The sequence below is a fragment of the Oryzias melastigma genome, linkage group LG11 (assembly GCF_002922805.2).
Source record: "Oryzias melastigma strain HK-1 linkage group LG11, ASM292280v2, whole genome shotgun sequence".
Lineage (NCBI taxonomy): Eukaryota > Metazoa > Chordata > Actinopteri > Beloniformes > Adrianichthyidae > Oryzias > Oryzias melastigma.
The window spans coordinates 24,632,894-24,658,646 of record NC_050522.1 but is presented as its reverse complement, the minus strand read 5'-3'; the positions used below and the strand labels follow the sequence as shown (position 1 = coordinate 24,658,646).

Below are 25,753 nucleotides of genomic sequence, written 5' to 3'. Positions count from 1 at the left end.
TAATTCGTTACCTTCTGAGGTTTTTAGACAAATGTAGAGTTTAGCTTCTATTTTAGCAACATGGAGTTTAGCTTCTATTTTAGCAACATGCTAACGTTTTTGGCTGATTTTGTTTTTTATCTACTGGGGTTTTTAGGCTAATTTGGAGTTTAGCATTTATTTTGGAAACATGCTAACATTTTTGTCTAATTTAGTTTACTGAAATTTTTTGGCTATTTTGGAGTTTAGTTAGTACTTAAGCAACATGTTAGCTTTTTTGGCCAATTTGACATCTACTGTGTTTTTTGGGGAAATTTGGAGTTTATCTCGTATTTAAGCAACACACTAAAAATTTTTACAAAATTGGCCTTTATGATTTTTAAGCAATTTTACTACACATGTTTGCGAAAATTTTAATCATCTTCAGCGCTCTTTAATAGTTCTATAATGGAATTTCAAATCTTTTAGCAAATTTAACATTTTGCAAATAGCTTTTGCATTTTCAGCAAATCCTTTCAGCAATTGAAGTAAATTGCGTCACCATTTTCAGCAAAAAGCTTCATAATCTTCAGTGACTACTTTCATCATTCACACTAGCATTATTACAGGTAATGCAACTTTTCTAGTTTTTTTGTAATAAGATAGGAAGCATATTCACTGCAGTTTAATCAGAGTCATCTGGCTGTCCACCTTCAAATGTTGACTGTCGTCCCCTCCAAGGCTCTGTCTGACCAGCCTCGCCGTGAGCCAGCTCGCCGTGTTTGTCTGCGGCTGATGCTTTGTGGGTTTTGGACCTGCCCGGCACGCCATTCATCATCCGGGAGGATTCAGATGGCTGCTCAACAGCCGCTCGCCGGAAACAGGAAGTGGAATCAATGACTCGTGCAGCGTGACCTCATCGCAGTCTAATTAGCGGCAGACCTGTTTAACGAACAGCTGGACGGAGCGTACATGTCAGCACCCCCCACCGCCGTCTTCCCTCCCCAGCTGCCGTTTGATGCACTTCTATTTAGAACCAGTTTCTCTGTTTCATCTCCTTTCTCTCCTCTCTTCACCGCATCTATTTTGGTTTCCTGCATCGTGCACGCTTCTCCTTTCATTTCCCCATCTCCTTACCCCTTCACCCTGCTGTTTTTCTTCCAGCTTTGATATTTTTCCTCCCCTCCTTTCTAACCTTTTTCTTTTCTCGGGAAAGCAGCCCGGAGAACTTCATTAGCCTGTTCTTTTCTGTCAGCCTGAAAACCACATCCATCTTTGTGTAGAACAGGCCGGGGTTGTGACTTACAGAATATAGACACATTTAAGCTCGTGCACACACTCGCACACTCGCACAGCACGCTCGCCATCAATCTTTCCCGACCCTACTCAGCACATTTCATTTTCCTCTCTGGAGCTGCCAAAATCTGCCCACTACCTTGAAAATTGGATATTTCATTGGCTTCACTCTCAAAATGACGCTATGAAAACTTGAATGTTGTCCTTTCTTCAGGTTGTTTTGAGTTTGGGGGGCTGAGCTCATGGTTTGGTATAATTTCCTGCACATGTTCTCAGTGTCTTAGCCCTTCCACTTGGTAGTTTACAGTTTGGTGAGGATCTCTGCTGGGAAATTCAGAGAAACTGAGACATTTGTCCCACTTTCATTGGCCTTTTTGTCTTTCTTTAGTTTCTTTTTTGCTCTTTTCTTCCTCATCTTGTTGTCCATAAACTATTATTCCTATAAAAATAAGGATTAGTCTTGAGATTTGCTCATGTAATCCATCAGTCTGTCTCTGTTTCCAGAGGAATTTGGGTGCTGAAATTACAAATCCTTGTTTATTTTCCCGTTTTCAGGATCCAACTGCACGACTTTAAAGGCCCAAATAGTATATTATATAATTTTAACATGTTCTTGTGACATTTTTCTGATGATAGGGGACACATATAAAGAAAATTAAGCTCAATATTTTATTCTTTTATTCAAATTGTTGTGAATCTGGAAGAGACGAAAAAATACAGATTGATAAATATCGTATTTGTGATGTAGAAAATACAGTGGGCGGGGCCACAAGCTCCCTGCTCCAATTACATCCATGTACGTCTTTGTTTTCCTGTCTGAGCTGGCATCTTAAAAACTGTTCGCCATTTTTGTTGCACCGGTAATGTTAGATGGGGGCGTGAGGGGCTGTAAGCTAGCGTGTAAACCACATGTGTCAAAGTCACGGCCCAGGGGCCGGATCTGGCCCTCCGGGTAATTCTATCCGGCCCTCCAGAACATTTTATGTTATTGTTATTAATGACCCGATGTTATCTTGAGCTCATTTCTAACTTGTATAATTTTGACAAAATGTATTTTTATGGAGAGTAAAATATTGAAAGTTATTTAAGATATAAGTCGATTTATTCTGGATTAATATTCCTGCCTTTTTATTTTTCATAATTATGTTAAAAAGTTACTGTTTTAAAGTTCTAAAAATTGACATTCTGCTAGTTTTTTTGACTATTTTGGAGTTTAGCTAATATTTAAGCTACATGCTAGGAGATCCCCTAAGGTGTTGGGGGCTGTCCTTAACATTCGGTTGAACTTTAATATGCCACTCCCCCTTAGTATGAGCTTTGCTCTTACGTCTTTTATATTATTTTTTAACATCTGTCAGAGTGAAACAGAAAAAAAGTAGTCGCTGGATGAATTTCATGTCCCAAATAAACATATAAAATAGAAGTTAAAGTTAATTTTAAAGACAACAGTAACACACATAACCACAGATTATTTGAAATCTTGTTTATTTTTTCATCAGTGATTCACTTCCCTCCAGAAAGAGTAAAAAAAAATACACAGATTTCCTTTACTTAGCGCCAGTTATTCTTGATCAGCGTCACGTCGAACTACAAGAGCTTTCAAAACACCGTTTCCCACAATGCATTGTTCTGTAGTCCTCAAGGCGGCTTGAAGCCAGTGCAGTTCCTATTTTCTGGCGGTGCTGGCTTAGGACAGCGCCTTGAACCCGCCCTTTTCCCGCGATACTTCATGACGGCGAACATTTGACGTCGGTGACACAAATTAACCAGCATGCACCGCTGCAGGCGGTCTGCGCAGCGCCGGGTCCGCCGTGGTCATCTCAAACTCGCTTACTGCTAGCACTCAGAAATAAACCTCAATTTTATCACTTTGACAGGGTCGTGCTAAAACTTCGAGGGGACTCTGGAAGTGGAAATTTTACAACTTTAGCCGGTTGCATAAGCGGAAATTTCCTAAAATTTAGGAAATCCTTTCAAAATAAAATTTTAAGCTTTAAATGCGGATAAACTGTAACTGTCTGGCAGTTTAAGTTGAGCTTCAAATGGGACAGAGAGCGTTCATTGTTTTATTTCTTTCAGCCATGATCCCAGAGCTCACGCTCAAAGGTCATTTACTGTTTATTTTCCCTTTTTTTTGCCTCTTTTACTGTAAATTATTAAGTTATTTTCAGTCCCTTAGCCGACTTTATTTGTTTTTATTTATCTAATGGGAGTAATCGATATTATTTTGGGGTAATTTTCCTTTCAATTCAAAAGCAGAGAAATACATAGTTGTGGTGTTGCGGTGTGTGACCACTAGGGGGCAGTGTGATGCAGAGCAGCAGTGCTGTTTGCCCCCCTCCCCTCTGCGCTCTCAGGAACGCTGCACGCCTGAAGGCTCCTGCACATCAGCCTTGCAGTGGTGTCAAGCAGACAAGGTCAAGCAAACAGAGCGTTTAAAAATGAATCAATTTCCCATCCGCCGTCTCATCTTCTGACTGTGTCTCCACGTGCTCGGCGTGCACGTGGGCCAGAGCGCGCACACTGATGTGGACACGCGTGTGTCAGGCGTGTATCTGTGATGCTGCGGGGGTGACTTTTCCTGTGGAAGTTGTCCCGTCAGTCATCCAGCAAACGTTTCTCTTACAGCAGCTGATACCTTTCGTGGAGGACGAAGGCTCCAAACGCGAGGAGCGCTCAGGGGGGCAGAGCCGGCCGGCCAGCGAGGAGCGGAGGGAAATCCTGGAAGTCAGCAAGGTATTGTGTCGTGTTGTGGGTCTTTGTTTCACTGCAGCTTGGATTTCCAGGAACTCAGAACCCGAGAAAGCAAACATTTGTTTTGTGTTTGTTGGGCTGAACAATCGTCTTCCAGGAAGCAAACAGATTCTCAGTGTAACCAGAAGCACAGCGACATCTCCACAGATTCTGTTTTTGTTTGTTTTTAGCTTCGGAAAATCTCCTTTTCCACATGAAAATGGTCCAAAATGAAGTTTAATATAGATTAGATATTTTATTAAAGATTGAAGAAAACAATTGTAAAGGTTATTTTTGATTTATGAGGATTCAAAATCTCACATTTGTTTTAAAATCTCAGATTTTGCCACAAATTGGCCCAGAAAAAACCCAAAAGTCATTTGGCCATCCCATAATTATTTAAAAAATATAACATTTGGATATCCCTGACACATGAATACTGTTTTTATTTATGGATTCCAACATTTTTTTTACCGACTTAAACTTTTTAGCTGAGTCAGCAGATGTATTTGCGATGTTTTCCACGCCCACAATTACACGTTTTTTTTTTCATAAATTCAATTTTCGAACTTCAGGTTTAGATTATCCTTCAGATTAGGATTAATCCTAGTTTCTTATTTTAAATCTTGAATTGTTGTGCATAGAGAAGAGAAATTTCAGTTTTTGAATTTAACTTTGTTGCAAGAAAATTCGTAAATGTCCCTTTTACAAAGTTCCACAAACCAGAAACTTTATTTTATTGACTTTTTATTCTCTATAAAACTTCTGCCGTCTGTTTAGACTTTTGTGTACGGCTCATTTAAATGTAAAGTAGATTTTCTCTTAACCGTTACAGTTAAAGCTAATAATTGGATGACTTCAGCTTCATGTGGCGGATAAATTAGTAAAAAAAAAGATAAAACCGTAACAAATAGAGTATTAGGACCACATTAAAAGAAGAAAAATAAACAAATATATAAAAATAGTCCTTAAATTAAGAGATAAAAGTCAAAATATTACAAGAATTAAGTAAAATATGGAAAAAAAGTAAAATTTTATAAGAATAGTCACAAAATTATGAGTAAAGAGGGATAATTTACTAAAATAAAGTCATAAATGACAAGTTTTACGAGATTAAACGTCTACATTTTACAAGAATAAAATAATATATATTTTAATTGGCATTTTTCAAGGAGGAAGTCGTGATTTTTAAAAAAGCAAAGTTTTATGAAAAGACATTTTTACATTTACTCCGCATTATAAATTAAACAAGTGTTGTTTATTGTCTTTGTTGACGCTATTTTACTTTTACATTCTGTTGCTATTGTACATTTACATCCTAAACGTAACCTTTGTTTTGAAAAATCACAACTTTTTCCTTGAAAAATGACTTTTTGTAAAATTTTGTGGAAAAAGTCAAAATTTTATAGTAAAAGAAAATACATTTATAAGGAAAGAGTGATGCATTTATGAACAAACATTAAATAAATTACGAGAATACATTTGTAAATGTCGGTGTTAAAAGTAATTTTTCAAAGAAAAAGTTAGGATTTTTCAAAACAACTTACATTTAGCTTTTATCAGTGCAATGGTTTCAACAAAGACAATCTAACATAATGCAGTCAGTTCAAAATAAATGTTCATTTTCTTAAAATTACAAGCAAGTTCTTCCGTAAAATGTTTTAAAAAAATCCTAAATACAACATTTTATTCCTGTAGAATTTAGACTTTTATGACTTTTTCTGGTAATTTAACAACTTTTTTCCTCATAATTTGACTTATTTTTGTCTTTTCTGGTTGCTCTCTAATACTCTGTTTTACAGAAACAGCTTTTTTTTATTTAGTTATGAATTTATTTTTTATAATCAACTCTTTTGCTGTATTTTTACTCATTTTCTGAAGCAGTTCACCTGCTGTGTGTCTGATGAGACTTCAGAACCGAGTCCGTCTGCCTGTCAGAAACATAAATCACGTTAAAGTAAAACCTATTGATCCATAGAACAGAAGATCTGGCTCCATCTGGCCTCTGAGTTCCACTGCTCGTACATCCTGCTGCCAGAAGGAAGAAGAAACTCTCATAAAAGCTCAGACCTAAATGAGTTGTTGGAGTTTGGCTGGAATTAAGAGGCTTTTATTAAAACCTTCCCCTTGTTCAGCATTCTGATATTTCCCAAACATCTTTTTTATCTCCCACTGAAGCCTCACAGATGTTTTTCTTCAGTCAGACTCTGAAGTCACGCTCCGTCAGTATCTGAGCTTCTTCGGTCACGTTGAGCGGAAAAATATCGGATTTCTCCGTCTCTGCTGGCCGGGCCACCAGTCTCAATGAACGATGTCAAAACGCTCCACTTCTGTTCCAGTCTGCTATTATGGAACCGCGGAGCACCAATGCAGTCGAGTTCGCTTCGTTTTCTTAACATTTTATTCATTTATTTAACATCTATGTATCATTTATTAGTCTAATTTGGGCATTATTAAACTTTTAAAGGGAACTTCTTACTAAAATATTGTACCTGACTCCTTATGAAGAATAAATGTGACAAAAAATAATTTAAAAATTAAAGCCTTAAGCGACGTTATATGGCGCTTCAAACAACTCTGACCTATTTCCACTGGCTCGCCTGACTCAAATCTCGTGGGTCACGACTAAATTTTGTGGGCTATGACTCAAATCTTGTGGGTCACGCCTCAAATCTTGTCGGTTGCAACTCGCATCTCATGGGTCGCGATTGAAATCTTATGGATCACGCCTCAAATCTTGTCGGTTGCAACTCAAATCTTGTGGTTTCCAACTCAAATGTCGTGGGTTGCGCTTGAAATCTTATGGATCAAGACCAAATCTCGTGGGTCGCGACTCAAATTTTGTGGGTCACGCCTCAAATCTTGTCGGTCACGACTCAAATCTTGTGGGTTCCAACTCAAATGTCATGGGTTGCGCTTGAAATCTTATGGATCACGCCTCAAATCTTGTCGGTTGCAACTCAAATCTTGTGGTTTCCAACTCAAATCTCGTGGGTCAAGACCAAATCTCGTGGGTTTCGACTCAAATCTAGTGGGTTCTGACTCAAATCTTGTTGGTCACGACCAAATCTTGATGGTTGAGACTCAAATCTCGTGGGTCATGATCAAATCTCGTGGGTTGCGACTTAAATCTCGTCGGTTCCAACTCAAATCTTGTGGGTTGCAACTCAAATCTCGTGGGGCAGGACTCAAATCTCGTGGGTCATGATCAAATCTCGTGGGTTGCGACTTAAATCTCGTCGGTTCCAACTCAAATTTTGTGGTTTCCAACTCAAATCTAGTGGGTTCTGACTCAAATCTCGTGGGTCAAGACCAAATTTTGTGGGTTTCGACTCAAATCTAGTGGGTTCTGACTCAAATCTCGTGGGTCAAGACCAAATTTTGTGGGTTTCAACTCAAATCTTGTTGGTCACGACCAAATCTTGATGGTTGAGACTCAAATCTTGTGGATCACAACAACATTTTTTGGTTCACGACTCCAATCTTGTTGGTCACAAAGAAATCTTGGTGGTTCCGATTCAAATCTCGTGGGTCACGACTAAATCTCGTTGGTTGCGACTCAAGTCTCGTGGCTCATGACCCACGAGATTTGAGTCTTTTTTTGGCTGATGACTTATAAATATGGCTGTACAGGTGCTGTCTGATGGTCCTTGCCACATTTTTTGACTATTTAAAATGAACTTCATGAAATTATAATCTCAGACCCTCTGTGTGCTGCCCCCTACAGGTTGAAGCGAGGTATCGCAGTTGAATTTTGTGATTGGTCAACTCGTCATTTCAGCAATGCTCTGCCTCTCCAGTATAAAAGCCCCGCCCACCTTTGATTCTCTAAAGGTCGGTCGTTAGGGTGTTAGCTTTAGCTTGGCTTGTAGGTGGGTTGTGGAAAATCTATGAGCTAGCATAAATTTTCAGTGAACTTTGAGAACTGTGGCTTAGTGCAATCAGGAATGAATCCAGTGAACTCTATACTGATAATGGATTTCAATGAAAGTTTCACTCAGGATTGTTAGCTTAATACGTTAGCCTTTATTGGTTATGATGCTAGCATCAGTGTAGAACCTGGCATCACTTTTTTTTTTTGCATGTTTCAAATCTGTGCTGAGAATGGAGTCAGCTTCTACCTGTCCTGTTGTGTTACCCTTTAAACACAGGAATTTAACTTGTAGAAGTGTAACTAAAATCTAAATCTAAAGCTGTAGAACTGAGTAAAGTTTGAGTGCTACAAAAAAGTAGATCAATCTTTGAAACGTCAAATCTGCCCTGAATTTAAGTTACCTATTTTAAGGTTTCAATCATTGTGTAAAGATGAAAGGCCAGAACAGAAAACATATTTAATTCAACCTTTGTGTCATGATTCACGGCCATCCCACTCAACAGCACATTTGTCCGTTTGCCTTCAAAGACTCCAGAAAATAACATTTTACTGAGGACTCATTTTTTTACCACAACTGCTTAAGGGTCAAACCTTAAGGCCGAGCAGACATTCCTGCTTTGATCAAAAATGTTTTGTCAATTTTAATCACACATGTGTCGGCTTAACAATATCAACTTTTTTTACTTAGAAATTCAACATTATTTTTGGACTAAAACCTTTTCTTTCCAAAAATTGCATTTTAGTTTGTTGAAACTGGAGCCAAACTGCTAAAATTATTTTATTTTTAGCTCATATTTTGTCATTTTTTTTGCTATTAAGCTATTTTGTTTGTTCCAAAACAATGTTTACATCCAAATAGACATTTAGACGTTTATTTTGGCTAAAAAAATCTTTAAAGGACAAATGATTCATGGATTTTTAAAAAATAATTTGAAATAAATAAAAAATGATATTGATTTAATTGTTTTTGTTAGCAGATGCATGGTGGGAAGTGAAAACCCAGGAAATATCGTAATATTTGTACGTTTAATGATCATTTATGGCGATCTGTGACACAGAACTCTCCTGGGATGACGAACCGTTTGGCGTCTGTCAGCGTCCATTATGCTTATCCCATCATCTGGTTTATCTTTGGGCAACTGTTAGAAAACGACATCAAAAACCGTGTCGTGACAGAACGTCTCATCTGTGAGAAACGCCAGAAGCAAAAAGGGGATTTTTTTTTTTTCCTCTTAAAGGAGCGTTCAGATCTAAATTTAATACAGAAACATGTGAGGTGCAGAGCCTGTAGCTATGATACCTAGATAACATCTCCCTGCAGTGTTTGATCGCAGTTCAGTTGTTATGAATGATGGAGAGCGCCAGACTTTGAGGGAAACTTCTTCATGCATTAGTCAGGAGAACTTTTTGGGGTTCCGAGTCTGCCTCTCATTCATTTTTCATTGGTTCTTTAGTGTTGACTGGAAAACAAAAGCACGGATTCTTCCTTCAGAGAAGGTTTGGTTGAAAACCTCGACTCTCCTCGTATTCTGCACAGATTTGCTTCAACAGATCAGACCTGAATTCCTACGGAGGCTGTCATGTGATGGATTACAGGAACAAACGTCGGGATCAAACAGATTCCACAGAGCTGCCACGCCCACAACAGGAACAAACTGCTGATGTAAACAAGCATGCAAGTGTACAAAACCAGATGGACCAACAGAACTTTGTTTGGACCTTTTCAAAGACGACTCTTGAATTTTTACTGTAAGTTTGACAGAAAAAGGCAGCTTTAGTTGCATTTATATTTCTACTTCTGTGGGTTTTGTAGCTAATGAAAGAAAAGCATTAATTGAAACTCAGTCCATTCATTTTTATAGAAATGATCGTACTTAAATATAAATACAGTCTGCTCTAAAGTATTTGATAAAATCCAATATGGCGGCTCGATTCGAGGGTTTTGGTCCTGAACTTCCATCCAAGGTTCCAGTGGTACCAGTGAATTTGTGGTGTCCAGTATTAGCAGAGATCCAGTTTGTTGTATAATCCTTAAGACATGTTAACACAAATCCAAACTAGCATTACGTCTATTTAGCTTCTCTTAGCAGAACTATTTGATTGTCATCTCAGATAAACATTTTTAGTAAGATCAGAGGCTCTAGAACTGGACCCTGTGGCACTCCGTGTGACATTTTGACTGTGTTTTTGATCGACAACCTTCTTAAAACTTTAGTTTCTAAGTGATAAATGTGACATCCTCCATTTATAACACAACATTTCAATGGATTCCTGTCAGTTCATTAGTCATGATAAATGAGACTGAATCATCTGAAGTGAAGCTCCTGTTTGCTCTGAAGTATTCAATAATAGGAATTCAGAATAATTCCTACAGAATAATGTGTAGGGGACCTTAAGGGGCATCGTGAAAACGGAGCGTCACTTCCAACTCGTCCTGTATAGACGTATGGTTTGGACCCCGTCTGCGTCACTTTTTAACATTTTTGGTGTCCCCAACTCATCGTTTTTTGACGTGCTAGCTGTTCCCATTAAATAACGTGTCCCAGAACCTCAGGACGCGGTACTGGACACAGTAACGGACATGAAGCCAGTACCGGGTTAGGGTACCGGTACCTGTACCGGTTTGTGGCCCAGAGGTTAGGTTGTGTAGACCAGGGGTACCCAAACTCTTCCACATTTGGTCTGGCCAAATTTAGCATTTAGCTAATATTTCAGCTACATGGTAGCTGTTTGGCTAATTTAGGCATTCTTCAGTTTTTTAAGGCTAATTTGGAGTTTAGGTAATATTGAAGCGTTATGCTAGCTGTTTTAGCTAAATGAGACATTTTTCCAGTTTTTTAGGCTAATTTTGCATTTAGCTAATAATTCAGCTACGTGCTAGCTGTTTTGGCTAATCTAGGCTTTTTTCATCTTTTTTAGGCTATTTTGAAGTTTAGCTAATGTTTCAGCTACATACATGCTAGCTGTTTTGGCTAATTTAGCTTTTTCTTTTTTAGTTTTTTTCGGCTAATTTGGCATTTAGCCAATATTTCAGCTACTTGCTAGCTGCTTTGACTAATTTAGAATTTTTTGATTTTTATTTTATTTTTTTTGGCTAATTTGACACTTCACTAATATTTTAGCTAGCTATCAGCTTCAGCGTTTTCAGCTATCAGCTTCAGTCTCAGTTTAAGCATCTTCAACTATTAATCTATTGCTGGTAATGCTTTATATCTAGTTTTGAAAAAATGTTTTGGTGTTATTTTTTTCTGTGAAGATTACAGAAATGAATTATTTAAATTTGTCTATGCGTGGCTTTCTGGAAAATCATAAATCTTTACGTTTAGGCTGTAATTGTTAGACTTTTTCTGTTAGCTTACAAACCGACCCCGGCCCCCATCAGCGGTGTAGACCATTGTTGTGTCAGTGGAAGGTCAAACATGAAGTATGTGTAAAATGGAAGCTTAAAACACTTGTGACATACGGAGGATACTCAACACTCTAGAAAGAGAGTCTCCACGGTGGTGAAATCAAGGGAAAGTGTCATGGAGAGGGGAGGAATGACACGGGCTCAGCTTATCACACTTTCAGCGGATTGTTTTGCTTCGGCCGAGGGAGTGTGCCCTTGGCTCAGGAGTTAAATGGAAATTGTGACGGTGGATTGTGTTGTTGTTGTTCCAGAGGAAGTGATTCGTCTTGACTTTTCCCGCCTTCCCTAGCAGACCAAAACTATTGAGCCTTAGTGGATCCTGGTTTTGCTTTACTTGTCCTTTTGATTGCCTGACTGGAAGCAAAAGAAATGAGTAAATTGTCTATTAATTTATCAATCTTCCAAAACCAACTAATCCCTTTCAGGATTGTTGGAGCCTATCCATGGGGTCCATCTTGGACAGATCTGTGAACAACACTTTTTTTTTTTACAAAACACATTTGACATTTTTAAAATCGAAATACCGTATTTTCTGGACTATAAGTCGCACCGGAGTGACCGGAGCTATGAAAAAAGCGCAACTTATAGTCCGGAAAATACGGTACTTAAATCTTCTTTTTGCCCTCGTTGGTGCCACAGCTCTTCATTTCTTGGTCTGTTAGTTTTGGAGTATTTTATTGATCACTCTGATATGTGAGAAAATATTTATTTGTGTTCATTACGAGAACATAACAGCAACTTGCATTATTTTGACAGCTGCACCACAGATTTAGATAAAAACATTAAAATATTTGTTTATCATTGTAAAACTGATATCTTAATGGATTGAAGTTGACGAATGGCCTCAACGATCAGTGATTTACTACGTTTAAATCTAAATAGACAAAAACTCCTAATTTTTTTTTTTTTTTTTAACAGGGACACATTTTGTCCTCAAACAGGAGCCACTCGGTTTAAATTTAAAAGCTTTGAAACGACAGAAACACACTCGGCTTTCACAAAGAGGAACTGCGTTTGTTTGTTTCCGTGTTTGAGTGGGCACAACACAATCCTTTACATAACACAATGAAGGTGACATGCAAAATGTGGCTGCCAGTTGCCGTCTGGCAGCTATATTTGTTATTTCTGTTGGTAATTAAATCATCAGCCTTCTCTGACATTTACTTTGTAAATAATTTAATTGTACAGCGAAGGGCGTGTGGTGTAAAAGGAGAAAAATGACTTGCTCTGCGCCGCTGTTTTGTGCAGCAAATGTGTCATTTTATTAGCTTCTGTCAATAAGCTGTGCGGCTCGTGAAGTGATTGGTCATCTGCGCTTACAGGCTTTCGCTTGTCGTTTGTAAAGTTAAAATTAAAGTTTTTATCTGGAATCAATGTCTTTGGAGTTACGTCACCTTTTTTCTGACTCCAAAGATGTTAACGTCACTATTTGTGTCGTTTAGAAGATGAAGAAAGGCCAATTTTTGACATAATCTCATGTCTACTGTAAAATATAACTTAATTAAGGTAAAATTTAAAGACTTTAAATGCTTGTAAACTGAGTTTGAGCTTAAAAAAGTCTGAGAAAAGAGCCTCAAGTGGCTCTTGTGAGACTTGAAACCCGTCCTGTCGTATCCCGCTCAGTTTGTGCATCGGCACCTCTTGAAACAAATATTATTTGTACTTTTTTGCTCTGAGGTTGGAGCATTTGGAACTGGTTGCCATAGAAGCTATTGATGGGTTGATAACCAATATTTCCCCTGCAACTCTGGTCGGTATTTGCTGATAAAGATATTTAAGTGTCTAAAATAAGACAATTTTAAAATCTTTTTTTGTTTCTTCATTAGAAATGCACAACTTTTTCTAACTATTAGACATAACTAAACTATAATCTTCCTTTTGACGAGGATCCATTACAGGAGTGTCGAACTCAATTGAATAGGGAGACAAAAGTCAAAACACACTTTAGGTCGCAGGCCGAACAGGATAAACATTTATTGAACACTCTAAAACTACATTTTTAAAATTTTAAAACTGTAACTTTTTAGCATAATTATTAACTTCATATATAGCATTACCTGTGATAATGCTAATGTGAATGCTGTAAGCTGAATATGGCCGCTGAAGATGCTAATGCTAATAGCTGAAGATGCTAAACTTGATAGTTAAAAAGCACTGAAGTTGATGGCTGAAAACAGAGAAGCCGGAGAGCCGGCTAAAACATTAGCTAAATGCCAAATTAGTCTAAAGAAACAGAAAAAAATGTAGGTTAGCCAAAACAGCTAGCATGTAGATGAAATATTAGCTAAACTCCGAAATAGCCTAAAAAATCTTAGTAAATACCAAAATACTCTAAGAAGCTACCAGAATGTTAATTTTTTAAAACTTTAAAACTGTAACTTTTAAACATAATTAGGAATAATTAAAGGCAGGAATATTATTCCAGAATAAATCAACTTAAATAACTTTCAATATTTTACTCTCTATAAAAATATATTTTGTCAAAATTATACAAGTTAGAAATAATCACAAGATAACATTGGGTCATTAATAACAATAAAATAAAATGATCTGGAGGGCCGGATAGAATTACCTGGAGGGCCGGATCCGGCCCCCGGATCCGGCCCCCGGGCCTTGACTTTGACACATGTTCTATTAGGAACAACATGTATCCCTATCATAAATAAAACATAAATGAAAACAGTCAGAACAATATCGATTCATTTTTAAAATATTGGGCCGATACTGATAAACTCAAGTTATCAAATATCGTCCGATACCGATACCGATACCGATACTTATATCGATATATCGCCCATCCCTGGTAGAGGCCTCGCCTTTTTTCATCTTTTATTGAATTTTAAACTGAAATCATCTCCAATGTGTGGGCTGTGATTAGGGACTCTTCTTGATAAGCTCCATCATGATGACATTTTACCACTTTGGTGATTTAACTTGGAACCACTTTTTGTTGCATTAGCTCTCTCCTTTCACTTACGGGTCTTTCCTAAACCCAAAACTCTTCTCCATGATTTAAAATCATCCCATTGAAGTGATTATGGATGTGTGGGGCCTTGGGATGGACCGGCGACCTCTCCAGGGGCTCCAGCGACCCCTGAAACTCTGCATAGGATGAGGCAGGCATTGTGGACGGACGGATGGTGTTCTTGGAGCAGATTTCCAGAGCAGCCCTAGAACATTTCTAGCTGTGATTGTGTCCAGCTGGGGAGTTGAAGCGGTCGCTCTGATCCGTGCAGGAAAGCTGCAGTGGGACGAGGGAAGCAGATGTTTGTGGCCCAGCAACATCTGCTGCTCTCGCTTCAGCCAGATAAGATACCACCAAAAACATATAAAGGGAAGACGAGGAGAAAAGGGTCAAGAGGGAGCTAAATGACAGAGAGCTGCCACAATGGAAATGCTGATGGAGGAAGGATGGAAGATTTGAGATAGAGGGGTGAAAAGAACATATTCAGCTCATATGAAAGAGAGAAAAGCCTTTTCCAGGTGAGGAAGGCGTTCGGAGCAGGATGGATGACCAGACAGATAGCCGTGTTGTCAGAGGGGGTTGATGTGTGAAGTGGAGGATAAAGGGCAAAAAATCAAAAAAGTGTATTTGGAATAAAAAGAAAAAAACAATCCAGAGGAGAACCAAGGTCTCAGCGATGTGCAGACCCTGAGGGACAGGTGAAAGATTGATGAGAGAACAGACTGATAGATCTACAGACACGCGGGGATTGTCAGCGTTAAGCCGCTCCATTTCAGATAGTGTCTTCAAAAGGCAGAACAGAAAACTGATGAAATTCAGCTGCGACATGGAAATTTGGAGCTTTCTGTTACACAATGCTGACAGAGAGCGAAGATTGATGCATGAGCCAGAAGATAAGCATCCTCGAAACCCTGAGGCGGATACGACAACCGCTGTATGCGTCGCTTTAGAAATACCACAATTGTCCAAAAAAATAAAAAATATTAATATATATATACATACGAAAAGTGCAGACCCTTTAGGATTTCGCGGCAGATATTTATGATTGTTTGTGGTCTAAAGTGCCTGATGTTGCGACAGCTTTTATAAAAAAGTTTTTACAAAAGTTGCAATGTTTTTAATATATATTATTTTAAAAAGTCCCTTACAAAATCTTAAGTGTGTAAGCATTTTTTGGGCTAAATCTGAATTAGGCTAGTATTTTAGTAACATGCTAGCTTTTTTTTTTTTTTTTTAGCTAATTTGGCTTTTAATGAAGTATGTTGGGCTAATTCTGAGAAAGCTCGTATCTTAACATCTTAACATCAAACACTGGAGCTCTGATGTTAAAGCGTTTATGGGAACAGATGATTAAGATACTTAAAATTGTTTAAATATTGATTTTTTTTTTCTTTTGTTTTTTGGAAAAAATACTTTTATTGAGTTTCTATATTTACGTGTTTGACACAAAATCTGAATCCATTTAAAGTGTGAAGTTTGTCCTCGTAAAAAAACTGGAATTTCAGTCCAACACTCCATGCTGAACATACCCCGCTTAATCCTCAACAACATCTCCATCGCGGTGTTCCGGCTTTTTATTGGAAAACCGGCTCTCCGGTTCCACCCGGGGGATGCCGTGAAGATGAAGGATGTTTTTAGAGCTAACCAACCCTTTTGTCTTCCAATGAAGTTTTTAGGAGAGAAGGGAAATGTTTGCTAAAACGATCAAAAGTGTCAGGCCGTCATTATCTCTGCAGTCTGTGAAAACAACACATACAGACTTAATAAGTTATCGCTTTTATGACGCGGAAAGGAAGACATGTTTTATTAAGTCTTACATCGTTCCCTCTTCATTCCTCGGTGTGTGTTGAAAGGAACCTCAGCCCAAACGGGAATCTTTGATTCTGCCGTCTGAATTGGTTTTGTAGTGAAAAAAGCAGCGTATAAATGCAGTCCAATTACTGAAGTGCCACAGGCTAAGACTGCAGCTGCCAGACACCATCATACAGTATCTGAGGAAACTCTAAGAAAGAGCCAACAAAGTATTCGGTTTGGAGTTTCCTTCACGCGATGCTGCTCCTAAAAACCCACGTTTTAAATCCTTATTTTCTCTGTGATTTGCAGCACAAATCGCATATTTCCTCCTGCTTTGATACGAGTCGTCTCGGTGAACGACTGCATCGGTGAACGACTGCATCGGTGACTCACCGTCTCAGCGCCTGTTCAGCCAGTCGACGTTTTAGGAAGATGTCCGTTTACTCCAGGCGTGACCAATTTGTCAAATCGAAACAAGTTAAACAAAAAAAGATCACCAGATTAGTTTTTAAAATTGTTCAGGGCTTTGCCGCCACACCAACGCGTCTTCTGTTAACAAGAGTCCAACAAGACCTGAAGAAGCAGCGAAGAATCTGTGATTGGGCGATGGCAGGATAAACCCTGGACAGGTCGCCAGTGATCGCACTTGCTACGCCGGGCAGGAGGCGGGGCTTACTACACCAGACCCCGGCAAAGGAGCTGGCCGACAGGGAGAGTGGGATGGGGAGACTGTCTGCTCGGTCCTTATACCCTTATGGAGGTTTCCTTCTTTTTATTGAGACAATGATAAAAAAGATTCTCTAGTTTGATTCTCATTTTCATTGTTCCCCTCCTGGGTTGATGCGGGACAACAAGTCATCAAACTGGTTCACAGAAACACGGAGATCGCGGTGGAAAGCGGTCATCCATCAGACGCAGCTCCTGTTGTAGACGGTGAAGAGTGAATATTCTCATGAAGCCAGACATGGAGACGTGATAACTGATACTTCTGTTGAGCTTTTTAAAATAAATCCGACCTCTAAACATCCTCCGCGTGTTGTAATGAGATGTACACAGACACCACTCCATGTAGCGAAAACATTTGGTGGTAGCTCCTCCCACTGGGGGCGTCAAGCATATATTTGAACAGGCATCGAGCAGCAGATTTGATGCCTGAATCGCGGTCCACGTGATGACTGCATTCACACTTTACTACTGTAAAGTGTTGCGTATCGACACAAAGATGCTTTTTTCTGAATTGCATTAATTTCGTTACGGTTGAAGAGTTACGGTAGTCTAAAGAATGTCAACACTTGAGCTAACGCTCCAATGTTAAAGGGTTAAACTAAAGAGCAAAGTGTGAAAATATTGATGTCTGTCTGAGACAAACATATATATTGAGTAGTGATTGGTTTTACAGCCTCAGAAAATATTTGTGGATTTCGTCTTTCGCGGTTTTATACTAGATTTTATACTAAATGAAAGGTTTTTACACTTTTATGCTATACCTCACCTTTATATTTTGTTAGTAACACATTGATGAATGCTCCACATGGAGCTGAAGACCAGTTTAAACTAGTTAGGTGGGTTCTTCAAGGGACCTATCAATACTTTTCCACTGACAAAGCCATAAATGACCTTGTTGGTGGGAGCAGGACCAGATGACCAGTCAAGGTTTAGATTTGGTGAAGATGACCATTACTGACAAAACATTGACCTGGAGCCAAACAAAGCCCGCCTTCAACATATATAAATTAACCTTATTTATAACTCTTTGCATTCCCCGAGATCTCTGTACAAGTTTGGTCCAACTTTTGAGTCTTTGGATCACTTTCTTTCTCGCCATCGAACACGCAGAGGCTAGCAGAGGCTAACCTCACTGCAGCCTGCAGAACTTCTGGATCTTTGCTGTCTATTTACAGCCTATATTGTTTCTTCACAAGTGTTACCATTGATTTAAGCTTGATTGACCTGAGAGATTCATCATCTTGCTTAAGTACATTCTGCCGCCTTGATCAGCTGCTATTTGTGCTACTTTTTACCACTTAAGCTTTCCGATTGAGTTCTCTCAACTTGACAAAACTGACAGTTCTTGTCTTTTGTAAACACTCTCGAATAAACGCTTTTGAGAGGACTTTCGTTTAGCATCCCTCGCGAACTGAATGTGAGCGGTAGCCCTGAAGACGAGAGGATGGCAGAGGTAGAAAGAAACGGGGGGGCAGATGAATGACTCCGGCGTAATGTCTGGCTGCTTTATGTGGCATCTTAGCCGTGAGTGATAGCCTTGCTCTCGTTATCTGTCGATTGGGGTAATTGCTGTTTGTCAGAGGCAGGCTGACGGATGGTGATGCAATGTGCCCAGCGTCGGGAAAGATTAAGGGGGGAGGCATCCCTCTCCTCATTTTCCGCAAGTGTCTTTGCTAAGAAGCGGGGCGCGCCGCCACAGCCTCCGTTTTTAATTGAAGTGAAGATGAAAGTGCGTGTTTTCCGGGACGTACATGCATGAATGGAGGCCTTCCCCGCCATACTTAGTGCACGCAGAAGCAACAAGCCGTGCCTTTTAGGATGTTTTTTTAATGTGTCGCGCCTGCGCTTGCGTGGCGGGGGGAGAAAACTGTTTGCAAGCATTTTTTTTCATACGTTTAAAATGCATTAGCCAGAATTCATTAGTGCCCAATGGGTTGCAACTGCTCAGTGTCTGTGCCTCAGACCTCTGACGGCGGATGTGATGGTGCATATCAATGCAGTTGTCCATATTTCCTTTGCACCCCAAATTGTAGCCTTTAGAGACCCACTCTGATCATCTTTTGATCTATTTTCAAAGAGTTTTCTGTGATCTTTTGATTATGATATGCAGTTTTAGCCAAAAATCTGTGCACTTTTCTAGGATATAGTTCATACAGTGGCAGGAGTTGATGCCTCTGAGTTGTGGGAGTCCAAGAGCAATCCCGCCCTCTTTCTCCTCTCTATTGCTGAGAGCTCTCTGTTTACACCCCCAACCAAAATCTATGCTAACAATGGGCATGTGACTGTGGGTTCTTTAACACACTTATAGCAAACGGTGTTCACACTGGAAGTTGGAAGAGTATTGGTGTGAAACATCAAAACGTTACAATAAATCACATGAATCCAGACTTTTTCTTTCACGGATCTATTCCGATATATGAAGGAATTTGTGTCATAATGTACAATTCGCAGTTATTTTTCCCTCCATGATCAGATTCTTTACCAATAATTGGCCCTTCAGTGAATTAAGGGACTTCATCCATATGTCACTACCAAGTCCCTGATTGGTCAACTGGTTTAACTTTAAACACACAATCAATGGCGGCGTGTTTTGTACATAGAACCCAAAACCATACTGAAAGTCCCACTCCAATTACGGTCTATAATCAAAAACCCTGTGCTGTTTTTAAGACATATTTTCCACACATTAGCTCTAGCTCATTCGAAATTCATCTTTCGGGTTGGAACGTGGAGTCAGGGGAGGCAAGTGAGGCTGTGCCTCACACCAAAATACATCTTAAAAAATGCATAAATTAAATAAGATAAGTTTCCTTTTTTTTTTTAGAAATGTCTATTCTATAATTGCTTTTTTTCTGTTTGGCTTTTCAATGTTTCTTTGGCTAAAAAAGAAGCTGAATTAACAAATTTCCTCATCAAATACTTGATATTGGCGGGTGAGGCACCGGCAGCCCATGCCTCCCCTATTCCACAGACTCTGACTGGACGCATGTGCTGGACTGTTTTAGTCTTTCTATCATAAAAGTTGCTTTATTTTTAGTTACTTCAATCTTCTATTTCTAGTTTGTGACTCATTGTCTTTTTATCTGCTAAAAATGTGCTTTAGAAATACACTAGGTGAGACCTGCAGTATCCCTGCCTCTGGACAGGGGGCGCTGGTGAGCCCAGAGAATGGACAGCGCTGCTAGAGAATAATATAGTTAGTGCTAGCAAGTCAAGTGTAGCCGTCTAAATACACTTTAATATTGTTTAGCATCATTTTTTAAATTGACGATTTGTTGATACTCCTCACTGGTAGTGAGACAGAGACTTTTAAAACTGAAGAAAGAAAAGGAAGACTTCTACAAACAGGTTATTCATGTGTTTCTTCAGAAGGAGCTGCGTATGGACTTCATTTATAAGTAAAATTAAGTCAGATTTATCAATTTTGGTGATTTTTTTTTCCTATGCTACAGTTTAAAAAACAACACACTTTAACTGTTGTCAATAAGATGGTGAAGAATCTTCTCTGTAGGGTTTATATGTCTGTAAATCTGATTAAGTGGATGCATCCGAATGGGGCGGAGCATGGAGTTGTAGCTCCACCCAGCGTATGTTTTGCATCAGAAATAAATTTCAAACTGTAATTCTTTGCTTCTAATTTATAACAATTTGAGTTAAAACACACTTAAAGGTAACATTTTTGCTTAATTTTATTAACATATGTCCCCCACCATGAGTAAAATGCCTCAAGAATGTGACAAAAACTTGATTTTCATCGGAGGGGTCTTTAATTATTGGTCACAAGTCGGTAAAACTAAAGGAGGCTTTTATTTTGTCGTTTCTGCTGCCCGTCTCTGTGATTGGGGGGCTGACAGACGAGCGGTGGAAGGATGATTTACAGCGGCTCTCTGCACTGCCTCATAATCATCCCATCGAGGGCGGGGGGGGCGGCTGCCCTGTCACGGGGACATCCGTCATCCCCGGAGCGCTCCGCGTCCTCTGCCTCCTGCCCGTCCTGAGAGCCTGCGAGCTGACCCCGCTGCCCTGCAGAGGGTGTAATGCTTGACCTGTGCAGCGTGGCGTAACCCCTCTGTTTTTCGGTGATCCACTTGCCTCGCCTGCCCCACCCCTGTGCTGCAGCCTGCCACCGCCACTCGCCTCGTGTTTGATTTAATACCAGCCTAAGTGTGAATAAATTCCTGTCACAGCCCATTAAGGAGGCCTTGGAGAGATCTGGCCTGTTATTAATTCTCCACAGTTCTTCTCTTTCTCTTCCCTCTTAAAGCGACTGTCTCTCCCACTCTGCCGCCACCGTCTCCCGCGCCCCTTAACCCTCCTCCTCCCCTCCTCTCGTTGCATACTGTCGTGCTTTTAATACCTCGTTAATTACCGAGCCTGTCCTCTTTATTCAAACCAGAGAAAGAGAAATTAAAAGCAAAGGGTTGTTTATAATTTCAAAAGAGCCCAGCCTCCACCGTCTGGCTCTCCTCCTGACTCCTTCTCACAATCGTCTGAGCTACATTCTCGTAAAATCATTTTCACGGGTATTGGAAGATAGTTTATCTATAGAACAGGCCTGTTATCAGCAGAGGCCTGATGATAAACAAATGCGAGCTCCTGAGTGTAATAAGACCAGGAGAGAGACGCGCTGATTGTTCGGGAGATTGGTTCCTTAATTTTTTCCCCATTTCTTTGCTCTGTTGATAACCTGTCTTTGTCTTCCTCTGAACATTTCTCCTCCTCAGTGCTGTGGTTCCTCCTTCTCTTCTCTCCTTTGTCGTCTCCGTGATGCTGTTGTGGTGTCCGTGCACTGCAGGTGCTCGTACCTGTGTCGCAAACAAAAGACTCGCCGGAACTCTCTTTGTGTTTCATTTGGTTTGCTGAAATTAAAGCTTTTCTATTAATTCCTTATGTCTTCTAAACTTGCTTCATTCTAGGAGTGTATGGAAAATCATTTGACTAAATGTCGCAATATTTCGTTTGCCGATATATAACAATATTTAATTTGACGATATATCTCGGTATTTTGATTGGCGATATATCACGATATTTTGTTTGACGATACGTCACGATATTTAATTTGACGAGATATCACGATATTTTGTTTGGCGATGTACTGTATCACAATATTCGTTTCGTGATATATTGCGATATTTTGTTTGGCGATATATCACAATATTTCATTTGACGATATATTTCTGCATTTTGTTTGGCAATATATTACGATATTTTGTTTGGCGATATTCTGTATCACAATATTCGTTTCTTGATATATTGCGATATTTTGTTTGGCGATATATCACAATATTTAATTTGACGATATATTGCTGCATTTTGTTTGGCAATATATCACGATATTTTGTTTGGCGATATTCTGTATCACAAGATGTGTTTGCTGATATATCACAATATTTAATTTGACGATATATCTCGGTATTTTGTTTGGCGATATGTCACGGTATTTAATTAGACGATATATCACGATATTTTGTTTGGCGATATACTGTATCACAATATTCGTTTCGTGATATATTGTGATATTTTGTTTGACGATATATCACGATATTTTGTTTGGCGATATTCTGTATCACAATATTCGTTTGGTGATATATCACGATATTTTTTTGGCAATAGATTGCGATCTTTCCTTTGGTGATCTGTCACGATATGTCTACAATATGCCTCAATACTTCATTTGGCAAGATATCGTAATATTCATTTATCAATATATCTCAATATTCGTTTTGCGATATATCGCGATACTTCATTTGACAATACTTGTATCAATTTAAAAGGCTTACAAGACAATATTTTATTAATTATTTATGACCGTCGTTCAGCGTCTTACTTTTGTTTTGCACCTAAACCTCCAACCAACGACACACTGAGCCTCTTTGAGTAATTCAACACCGCCACCAAATCAACAAAAAGATCTTGTGAGATTCAGCTGGTGGTTAATGTTCAGTCAGCTTTGCGGTTTTTGTTGTTACTTAGTTTTTACTTGGGAAACGAACTGAAACTCTGTACCGCGTATTAATATTCACATGAAAACTTGCTCTGGTAGTCTTGGAATGGATTTTATTTTGAGACATGTATGGAGGATGTATCCTGCTAATACACGCCTCTACTTCATTCCTGTCAGAGTCTGGGCTGCTGGAGCCTATCCCAGCTACTAGTGGGATAAAGTTGAAGCAGTTTGTGGCAGGGCTTCTATTTATATTCACAACATTTTTTTGAAGCACAACTTTTGTTGTTTTAAACCCTTTACTTGTTGATTTACATGCAAGTTTCATTTGTTGAAAATGCTGCTTTTAGAATGCCGTGTCCCTTTCACAGTTTAATTATTTTCCTTTATTTACTTGGATGGTAATTGAAATGTTGTTGACATCTCATGTGATTGAACACATAAGATCAACTCGGTTTCAGTTTTTCTATTTTTCTTGCCAGTTCACAAATATCTGTTGATTGTGGTCTTCAAGCCTGATGAAGCGTTCACACCGGACGCGATTCACGCGGCAGAGGCGTCAAGTTTTAATGTTAAGTCAGAATACAGACACAATCTGAGGTCTTGCGGTACAATTTGGGATGTCAACCAATCAGGGACTCAGCTTTGGGCATGTTTTCAATGACTCAATAAAAGGGTAAAAACTAAGATCCAATATGGCCGCTCGATGCAAGAATTTTCTTTACTTCCTGGGGTCACGTGGTTGCCGGAGACTGTACTGGTTACTTTTAGGGAAAGGTGGGATACACCTGGACAGGTCGCCAGGCTGACGCAGAACCCATGAAGTTGAACCCACTGCGCTAGCTAGCCGCCCTGTGGACAGCGTAGCGAGCTAATGAGCTCAGAGTCCAGCGGAGCTAGCAGGGTCGCCACCCTCGCTGCTATTCCCTGAGCAGCGGAGCAGGTGCGTCAAGACGTTTAGGAGTAAATTTGATGCGTCAAAAGAGAGGCGGAAGACGCGGATTTGATGCTCGATTTGCGTCCGGTGTGAACGGACCATCAGGCTTTAGGAACCACAATAAAGCAAAATGTTTGATCTAAAAATACAGCTGTAAAAAATTACTTGACAGGTTTTTTTGTATGATCCACACCACTTAAAAGTGTCTTTTCACTTGGAATCATGTCACGTCTCACATAGTTTTCGTTTTGTGAAAGCTTGTATGAAACTGACAGGAGGCCGGGTTACATTTTAGGTGTTGTACAGGTGATCCTAACACTTGTTCACTGCAGTTTTTGATGGTTGTTGTTGCAAAATTCTCCAGTTAAACCACAACCAGGAAAACATTCAGACGAGAAACAGGAGCAGCATACAGAAAGCCCCGTGAAAAGGATGTGAACGGCTTCATAGGATGTATTTATTTCCAGATTTAGCTGGAGTCGGAGTCTTCTGTCAAAAGCAGATTGAGGATCTCTGCTGCGTCTGCCAAAGGGCAGGTTACATCACCTGAAAGCCTGCTGTGTTTTGTTTGGCTTCAAACCCCGCCGTCATGTTCTCCTCCACCTCTTATTCGCTGAAAGGAAAGCTGGGTAGAAATGTTAACATTTGAACTTGAGAGCCTGCTTTGTGTGTGTGTGAATAGTGATGAGGGTGACGCACAATTAACAGACTTGTTTTCTTATCAACCTCGCCTCTTCTTTCACACGCTAACAACGTCTTCTGCAAGCAGATGGAAGATTCTCAGTCGACTTTATCTCCAGAAAACGAGGAAAGTGATGACTGTATTGGAGTTTTATTGTCGGTCACGGATTTTACCAAAAGCTTTAGAGAGATGTTGTTTATTCTTGGGGAATAATAAAGTCAAAGGTTGTATTTTTTCAGCACAGAGAAGTTGTTCAGTGGGACCTTTAGTGAAATAAACTCAATATAAATGAAGATATTTAGGAGATAAAAAGAAGGAATTCTGTCTGCTCTCAGACTTTAATGGTGGGATGCGACTGCGAAAATGTTCTTTTACATTTAAAAGAAGGAGAATTTGAATGCAAGTTCAGAGTAAACATGTAGATGTAAAGAAATAAATTATTTTTATTGTCTCCAGTCAACAAATCTTACCCTTAAAGCAAAAATGTTAGTAGTTAAAGACACATGGAGTGCCACAACACCGAACCACCACTATAATCAAACTTAATTTACACATTTTCATTTAAAACTAGTTTATTTTCTAAAAAAAACACTTCACGTAATAACTACATTCCTTTTTAATTAAGCTAACAGAAAGGAGTTTTTAAAAAAAAGAAACACAAGAATTACTTTAGGAAAATATTATTAACAGATTGTAATATAACATCTTTTGGGGGGGAATTAAAAAAAATAAAACATGAAAATAGATAAAACTGCAATTTTTTTTAAATAGAATTTAATAACTCAAATTTTAAAAGTTGTGTAGTTTAGAATCCTTTCTTAAATCAATTTTGGTTAAAAATTAAATTTATGTTATGTTCTAAAATTTTCTCACCGACGTAAACAAAGAAAACATTTATAGTTTATAGTTTATAGTATAGAATCCAAAATAACATGTTTTCCGTGACATACTAACTGTAATTAGTATGCGTTAGCATCAAGCTACCAGACTTTAACATTATGTGTTAGCATCAAGCTAGCGGACTTTAGCATTATGCTTTTGTATAAAGCTAGCAGACTTTAGCATTATGCGTTAGCATCAAGCTAGCGTACTTCAGCATTCTGCGTTTGTATGAAGCTAGCGAACTTTAGCATTATTCGTTAGCATCAAGCTTGCAGACTTTAGCTTTGTGCGTTAGCATCAAGCTAGCGGACTTTAGCTTTATGCTTTTGTATAAAGCTAGCGGACTTTAGCATTATGCATTGGCATTAAGTTGGCGGACTTTAGCATTATGCGTTAGCATCAAGCTAGCGGACTTTAGCATTATGCGTTAGCATCAAGCTAGCGGACTTTAGCATTGTGCGTTAGCATCAAGCTAGCAGACTTTAGCATTATGCATTAGCATTAGGGGTGTTGCGGATCATGGATTATCCGTGGTCCGTACGGATCAGAAGCC

At 39.1% G+C, this 25,753-nt stretch overlaps 1 protein-coding gene across 2 annotated transcripts in view; it reads left to right on the top strand.

The window, feature by feature from the left end:
- The window catches only part of med30 (mediator complex subunit 30), a 52,438-nt gene that overhangs the window by 7,784 nt on the left and 18,901 nt on the right, over nt 1-25,753 (top strand). Inside the window, exon 3 of one of the 2 annotated variants that reach the window (XM_024298267.2) lies at nt 3,886-3,990. In XM_024298267.2, the coding sequence (XP_024154035.2) occupies nt 3,886-3,990 (105 nt within the window). Of the gene's footprint in view, nt 1-3,882; nt 3,991-25,753 lie in introns of both variants that reach the window. The other variant, XM_024298266.2, reaches the window with a different exon arrangement.